Source organism: Lactuca saligna, chromosome 6 (assembly GCF_052625555.1).
Source record: "Lactuca saligna cultivar CGN05327 chromosome 6, ASM5262555v1, whole genome shotgun sequence".
Lineage (NCBI taxonomy): Eukaryota > Viridiplantae > Streptophyta > Magnoliopsida > Asterales > Asteraceae > Lactuca > Lactuca saligna.
The window spans coordinates 35,826,278-35,835,218 of NC_136422.1; the positions used below are offsets into that span (position 1 = coordinate 35,826,278).

The window sequence follows — 8,941 nt, forward strand, 5'->3', positions numbered from 1 at the left end:
ATTTCACAACAAATATATTATCATATCCGCCATCAAATTTTGGCTCTATGTCCTAATCTCTAGCTAGTATACATTCATCGAATCAAAATTTTCTTCCCCAAATTGTTCATGACTAATTTACATTAATAACTAAAAGTTTTTCATCTAAAATACATCTTCGGCTTTAAAATATGCTCTAAAAAGTTTTTTTTGTTATTGGTGCTTAATGCTTATATTATACAAGTTGATAAAGTACATACACTTACAAATTTTTCTATTTTATCAGGCTCAGTCCAAATAATGAATGATATGGGCTTCCATCTAGAGCCCATCGCTTTAAAGGCTCACATATTTTATAGGTTATATGTCGTTAATATATAATCATCAGTCTATTTCTAAGGAAAAAAATATATATATATATAAGTTTATTTACATGAAGTAGAAGGGAGTCAAATTCAAAGTCCCAAATTAGATGCATTATTGAAAGTAGAGGAAGCAATAGTTGAATGGATTAATCGATCGTTTAGAACCCTATTGCATATATAATCTTATTAACCATTGTTATTTTATTACTATTGCACCTAACCTATAATATGATCAATACAAAGTGTATGAAAAACATACACCATTCAAATAGTTATGTGGATGACTTTTAACATTAGACAAAAGATTATTCTTAGTTCTTACCATACAAACGTAGTAACCATAAAACATCAGTTTATACAGACAAACTACTTAACATAGTACAGAACAAAAAAAAAAGTTCTACTACATTATCAGTTTATTAGTAAAACAGATTTCCAAACACTTAAATGGATGCCACTTGTGCTTCAGATGCATACCACCCAATGCTGAAATCAAACGTGATGCATGTCAACTCCTTATTGTTAGCATCCTTCATCTTCATGGTGAGTGTATATGAACCCTAAAATTTCAAATAATAATAAGAATATCTTTTATTAGTTTCAAAGAATTGAAGAAAGACATTGTTTGTTTCTTGTTTTTTTGAGTAAATAAACGATTTTACTTACAGGTGGAGTTACTGAAGGCAGTGATTGGGTGTGAGAAATTTCAAAGTCACCAGCATCAATAGGGCAAGATGTTTTTGTGCAGATGTCACTGGTTTCACTGTAGACACTCAAGAAGTAATATGAAACTGAAATCTCAAGGTTCCCACCAGAGATAGGTGTATCTGCATTCCAAAGGGTAATATTGGTAATTTGTAAATATGGTGATCATTGAAGATGTTAGCAAGATTTTTTACCTGTAGATGCAGAAATGGAGAAGGTGGTGTCTACTCCTCTTGTTATTGGGGAAGGGGTGATCTCAACTCCACTCACCTTCACATCATAATTGTTGCTCTTTTCTGTAAATGTATTGATGAGAAAAAGGTAAGATCTTTATAAATTGTGTATGTTTACTGAAACGAAAGATATAGGCTTTAGGGAATTTTAACCATTTCAATAAGATTAGTTTCCGAAATCGTAAATTACAAATTAGGGTAAATAGGAGCACGATCATACGAATTCAAGAAAAGAAACCCCAAAGATTAAGTTAATATAAAGAAGTAAAAACACAAAACAAGTCGAAATCGTTGACTTTATTCCAAATTAATCTTAATTCTAAAAACCCTAACTCGAGATGCTTGATCATACTGAACTTAAAACGAAACGAAACAAACTTACTGCAGTATTTGACATCTATGGCATCAGCGAAAGGTGCAACTAGAAAAATCGAGCAAAGTAGCACGACGAACATCTTGCTTCGAACTCCCGCCATTGGATTCTTCAATCTGGGATGAGATTTTGAGATTTTTTGTGAGTAACGTGTGATTTCTTCGAGGGTGAGTATTTATACCAACGGTGGGTTGGTGTGGTAAGTTTCTAGCGGCTTGTTTATCGAAAATTTACTCTTATTGCCCGAGAGTTTGAGTTAATGTCACTTATGGCACATACTTTTCTTTAATAACATAAAAGTGCAAATTGTTTTCGTAGTCTAGCATGACGAACATAAGGTAGTTTTTTAATTTTGAAAAATAAAGTTTAAAATTTATAATGATAAATAAGTTATATATCAAGACATTAACTTATTTGGTTAATATCGTTTATTTTTCTACTCGAGGTTTGGACTATTTATTTATCTCCTATAATAAATGAAGGTTTTTTTGCCACATGTCCTCTTCTACTTCATTTGGATACTTGGCATTTTCTAAAATTTTTAAATTTTCTATTTTCCACTTGTCATTTTATTGTATTTTTCATTTTATTAAATTAAAATTTCACATATAATGTTTAATGTAATATATATGTAAAGTATTTATTAGAAATGTTTTATATATGTAATGTATTCAATACAATAAAGTTTAAATAATTAATTTTTTTTTATTTTTCTTATAAATTTAAACTTTTCAAATTGTTAAAATTTCATATTTTTTTTAATTAAACTCATGTAATACATGGGTCTCACATCTAGTTATTTAATAGAAAAAATATGTATTTCCCATTTGTTGTTGATTATAACAAAGCCTATTAATTGAGTAATCTAGTTATTTAATAGAAAAAATATGTATTTCCCATTTGTTGTTATTATAACAAAGCCTATTAATTGAGTAATGTGTAATCAACTTTAGTGACTAAAATATAGACATGGTCGTCCAAAGCCTATATGAGTTTGCTTTGTTTATTAAGTTGAGGATCAATCTGAATCTTTTCATTAATTGTCGACAGGTATTTATACATGGGAACCCCTCTAAATAAGGGATTGATAAGAACAAAGATTTAAAACAAAATAAGATAAAACATGATAAAGATGAACATTATCTATCATTATCGATTATTATTAGTTATTTCCTTTTAAGTTTTCTATGTTTTTGTTTATCATATAATTAGGTATGAAACCCATGTATTATATGGATTTATTTAAAAAAAATTAAACATGAAAATTTTAACAATTTTAAAAATTTGAATTTATATAAAAAATGAGAAATTTTTTAAATTATTAAAATTAATTAGATTTTAATATATTGAATACATTATATATATAAACCATTTCTAATAAATATCTTTTATATATATATATATATATATATATATATATATATATATATATATATATATATATATATATATATATTACCTTACATATTAATTGTGGAATTTTCATTTAATAAAATGAAAAATACAATAAAATAACAAGTGGAAAATAGAAAATTTAAAAATTATAGAAAATGTCGTATATTCAAACAAAGGAGAAGAAAACATGTGACAATTTTTTTTTTTCCATTTATTAGAGTAGGAGTAGATTATAAAGACGTGCAATAAAAAACAATGACATTGAAATTAAATTGATATAAACTAATTTGGCATGATTCTTTTTTCAGGATCTTTAGAACCCTTTTTTATTATTATTATTATTATTATTATTATTATTTTTTATTCCAAAATTAAACATACACTGACTTAGGATTGTTTGATTCAAATATATAAACATAAATTGGTGAAAACGGATATGGTTAGCTCAATGTACTTATTTAAATTTGGTTTTCGATGTTATTTGAAATAAATTTGACATCTACGTATTTTTATGATTAACAAACAAATCCTTTGGTACTTGATGAGCTTGTATATATTTTATTAGGAGCGGACGCAGGATTTCACAGTAAAGGTGCCACGGAACGGAGAAATCAGGTGTTACGCAATAGTAAAAAAAAATAAAAATTTGAGTAAATGACACGAATGGTCCCTATGGTGTGGGGTAATTTGCGCGTTTGGTCCCTAACTTATATTTTTAACTCGGAAGGTCCCTACTATTTGTTTTTGTTACGTGCTTGGTCCCTACTATTTGTTTTTGTTACGTGTTTGGTCCCTGTCTTACTAAAAAAAACTATTATTTAAATAAGAAAAAATGATGTGGTAGGTAAAGTAAGGTGAGGGGATGAGGTTGAGGGTGTGGGTGTGGTTATTTAAATAAATAAAAAAATCAAGGGCAAAATAGTCTTTTTATGTAAGACAGGGACCAAACATGTGACAAAAACAAACAGTATGGACCTTCCGAGTTAAAAAAAATAAGTTAGGGACCAAACGTGCAAATTACCCCAAACCATAGGGACCATTCGTGTAATTTACTCTAAAAATTTTGAAAAATTTTCCACTGCGTCCGGAAAAATCAGGGTTGCTGGAAAAATCAGGGTTGCTAGTGCCACCATGGACCCACACTAAAACTCCTTACTCGATATTAAACACGTTAAAACAAAGATACACAAGTGAAAGAGCCTTCATCAAGAAGATTATAATTTTTTTTAATAAAGAGGTACCCTTTATCAAGAAACCTTGCATAAGGCTAAAGGGTGTGGTTACGGTTTAGGGTCGCGGTTTGTGCCACCTCAGCCGCACACACCGCCCCCAGGCCACGGTTCTCTGCGGTTTTGGCCGCAGTGCGGTAGTCCATGGCCGCACTCCTTTTTCTCTTTTCTCCTCTTTACTTGCACTCTCTCTCTCTCCTCACAACCAATTATCTTCTTTCTTTTCTTTTTTCTTTCTCTCTCCTAACCTTTTTCCCACTCCCTCATTGCGGTTTCTAGTTGATGAAATAAAAACAAATCTGAATTGGCGTCTACGTGGCATAGGAGGGAGTGTGGTTTCGGTGGCACCACTCCCTCCAGCCTAAGAGAGTGTACTGAAACCGCAAGAAATCCTTCTTTTGAAACTATTCTGGTAGTCAATCCTGCCATACTATCAAATATGACGAACTAGAAGATTCCACATCTGGAAAACGCCTACACCTAATGTCTTAATTGGCAATACAAACATAATTGTTAGCTTTTGATGACACCATAGTGTTTTTTTCTTTTTCCGTTGGTTCTTTAGTCACAAAATGTTTTGAAAAAATTAGATGAATCGGAATCTATATGAATTTGAATCTATAATGCTCTTGGTTTCAAGTAGATTTCTTAGTTTAGCAATCTTGTTAATGAGTACATTCTTGCACATGGTTTCTACATTACTGTAAAAAAATGTATTACAAATGATTTTAAATCTTGAGAATATTCAAGTGGACGCAAAACATACTTCCATTTATCTATTTATTTTCACATATTCCTATTAGGGCATTGCATTTTGAAGAATCTACCAAATCATAGCAAATGTCATTTACATACAAACAATTTCCAAGATAGACTTTTCAAAATATGATGTCCAAATAAGAAAAAATTGAAAGTCAATTATCAACCAAATCAGCTTTTCAAAATAGACTTTTCAAAATATCACCTCTTCATGTGTCCAATAATCACAAAATTAATACTGTTTTCTGTCACAAAAAATAAAAATAAATAAAAAGTTAAAGCATAGAAACTATTTAAAAGAAGTTGTTGTATTGACTAGTAAGAGAATCCTTGATATTTTTATACAACCCGAATAGTGAATATTGTCTCAAGTTTTTAACTTCATACCATGAGTTAAAAACAGATTCATGTTTATCTGTTCCAGAAAATGCAAGTTGAATCCCAAGGCTACAATCGACATTTCCCCCTATGTTCTTACATGAATTAGTTGTAATTGCACAATCCTTATTGTTTAGACACACAAAGTTGCTTTTCCCTGAACATGAAGAACACCCATCTCTTTACCAGTATAAGTTTTGCAGCCTACCCTTTTGGAATTCTAGCACCTATGACCAAAATACCCTTCGATTATCACATTTATAGATAGGTTCGTAATGGTTAGAAAAGGACAAGAAGGTAAAAGATTGTAAGCTTACGAGTGTGAAGCTGGTGACAATGTATGTACTGTTTGCAACAAAAGCAGGGATTGATCTTGCTGCATATTTTCTACCAGAATATGCCACCATGTATCCACCATAAGAATCCTGTCATGTGAAAATATGATTATTCGAATTATCTTCTGAAAAGAAATGTTCAATTCAGGTTAAGGTGTTAGAGAAAACATTGCAAATATGAGCTTTGTACATGTCTTCTCTATCCTCTGAATCCACCATGAGTAATATTATCATTTCCTTCCAAGAGGAAATGTGCAATGTTGGTTAGGTTTATAGAAAAAACACAAAAATATGAACTTTACACGTCTTCTCTATCCTCTCATCAACTGAATACACTGTATACAGATCAACCGTTTCTACACAAACGAAAAATAGAAGCGCAAATACTCGGAGTAAAGGAGAAATTATCGGCGAAAAGCTACTGGAATTGACGGTGAGGAGGGAGATCTCGTCAACCTTAGGGCGGAATACAGAGAGCTGTGAGTTCGCCGACGACAGCGAGAGCCTCCTATCGCAAGGTGATAACTGGACCGAATTGTTGAAGAAAAACGCAGTCCTCGCCGCAAAAGCGATTCCGAAGGTGAAACCATCGGACTTTGCTACAAAGACATCGGCACACGGAGAGTATACGTGAAACGACCCAATCTTACAACCCAAAAATTTCTTTAAAAACATTACTAAAATCATATTTAGAAAAACTGTATCATAAGTCATAACATAATTTCTCGAGTATTAATTCAAAACATAATATCATTATCAGAGTCAAACATTCCCAGGCTATCTGACTATGGTGTGTGCACTGCAATCTTCCCGAGCTCCTTTTTTGAAAACTTAGTACCTGAAACCAAAACTGAAAACCGTAAGCACGAAGCTTAGTGAGCTCCCCCAATCTAACACATACCATGTAATAACATATAAAGCACATAGTGGGCCTTGCCCACTGCATCGGACCGATGTCCGGACTAACTGGGGCCTTGCCCCCTACATCGGACCGAAGTCCGGAAACTGACTGGGACCTTGTCCCCTGCATCGGACCGAAGTCCGAACTAACTGGGGCCTTGCCCCCTGCATCGGACCGAAGTCCGGAAACTGACTGGGACCTTGTCCCCTGCATCGGACCGAAGTCCGGACTAACTGGGGCCTTGCCCCCTACATCGGACCGAAGTCCGGAAACTGACTGGGACCTTGTCCCCTGCATCGGACCGAAGTCCAGACTAACTGGGGCCTTGCCCCCTACATCGGACCGAAGTCCGGAAGCTGACTGAACATAGCATAGCATAACATATCAACTAGCATGAACACATATACTGCATACTACATCGGGCCGTAGCCCGGAACACATAACACATAACACATAAATCCTGTCTGAGCCACAAAGGCATCAAACATACTAACTACTGCATCGGATCGAAGTCCGGAAACTACTGCTAATTGAACGGGCCAGCATTGTGGCCTTAGACCCGTCCCTACTGGAAGGAAACTCACCTGATGCTGCTGAACTGCTGCTGCTAATCCTTTTGACTGCTACCTGACCTCTGACTTCGACTGCTTCTCCACTAGCTCCTCGAGCTACCAATATCAATATAACACTTAGTCCAACTGACCTCCAAAGGTCACTAGGTCAATTCTGGTCAAGGTCAAAATCCTGGTCAAAGTCAACCTTCTGGGTCAACCCTACTCGCCGAGTTCATATGCTCTGGGTCATTCTTACTCGCGACTCGACTCGCCGAGTCCAACTAGTTCCAAGTCCTGTCCTGTCCAACTCGCTAAGTCACCACCCGACTCACTGATTCGAGCCCCAACTCGAAGGGTTTAGGGTTTCGCGATCTGACTCGCCGAGTCCAAGAACAGACTCGCCGAGTACTAGACAATCTTCAACCAACTCGTCGAGTTGCTCATCCAACTCGCCGAGTCCATGCCTAACTTCATCCGACTCGATGAGTTGTTCATCCTACTCGTCGAGTTCCTCCTCATCTTCAAGCTACTCGCCGAGTCCACTCGAAGGACTCGCCGAGTCTATTCAGTCCTCAATCCATGCAGTGGCTTTTCGAGCCAAACAGAGTTTCCAACTCATAGATCCATACTTCTAGGGACTATCCCCCACGTAAAGTGGCAAACTTTACGTGTAAATTAAGAGATCTAGGCTCAAAACACCCTAAACTAGGGTTTATGGCAAACATACTTCTTCAACATACCAAGGGCTGATACTTTAGGGGATTCAAGACCAAAACAAACATGGATCTGAGGTAGCAACCTCAGTTCTGAACCTCCAACTCGGATTGGTTACATATCATACCAACAATGACCAAAACTCACATATAAGAATAGATCTAGGTGCAAAGGAAGTCCAAGCAACAGCTTATTACCTCCAACTGGTCTGAAATGTCTTCTCAATCTCGGATCTACAGTCCCTTCTTGCACCTCCAAGGCTTTTCTTCCTTCTCCAAGCTTTAGTGCACTCTACAAGGCAAGATCCAGCTCAAAAACGGATATGGCGGCTAGGGTTTGGTGTTCTGGGGTAGAGAGGCAGTAAAGGAACCCTAGGAAAGAGAATGAGACGCTTAAATAGGCTCCAAATCCCGGATTTAGGGTTTTTCCTCGCTCAGACCCAACTCGTCGAGTCTCCTTGGCCGACTCGCCGAGTCGGTCGCTTACACCACAACCCGGATCCTGCTCGGACTTGCCGAGTCCCTCCATGGACTCGCCGAGTCTCCCCTTAAACTTGAGGTTTTTTCTTTCTTTTCTTGGCTCTCCAAACTTTGGGGTGTTACGCAAACTGCCTCCAACTCTTTGTCTAGGAAATCTAACACCCTTTTTGTCCTTCACTCCAGCCATTCACAATGCCAGTCACTACCGTTGGTACATACTGAATCCTTTTCTTTTCCATAATTTCCTCAATGTTACTTCCTCCGACTGAAAATCCTGTTGCCTCTCATCTGCCTACTGGATGCACTGAGACTACCCTTGTTCAACTATTCTGCCAATATCTGAGTTACCGAACTCCCACCGGTCACTACACTCCATCGCAATCTCCTAGTCGCTCCCAGCGACTCCGGAAGATACCTCGACTGTCTATAACTGGTCTATCCATTCTGCCATTCATACTGAATCGATGCTGCTGGAACCAACTTGCTTATCTCTCCCTGATTACTCAACTCCTACTAACTCGAACCTTTCATCCTAAAGAAAA

The 8,941-nt window shown here is 35.9% G+C and overlaps 1 protein-coding gene and 1 pseudogene across 1 annotated transcript; both read right to left on the reverse strand.

Annotated features, from left to right (window-relative positions):
* Nucleotides 1-637: 637 nt before the first annotated feature.
* LOC145003334 (uncharacterized) lies at nt 638-1,822 on the reverse strand. The gene is made up of 4 exons (XM_078962468.1): nt 1,665-1,822; nt 1,244-1,345; nt 1,011-1,171; nt 638-904 (listed from the first exon to the last, which is right to left on the reverse strand). The coding sequence occupies exons 1-4, from the start codon at nt 1,756-1,758 to the stop codon at nt 788-790; spliced, it is 474 nt and encodes a 157-aa protein (XP_078818594.1). The 5' UTR covers nt 1,759-1,822; the 3' UTR covers nt 638-787.
* Nucleotides 1,823-5,331: 3,509 nt separating this feature from the next.
* Nucleotides 5,332-6,426, reverse strand: LOC145002448 (uncharacterized; annotated as a pseudogene).
* Between the last annotated feature and the right edge of the window lie 2,515 nt (nt 6,427-8,941).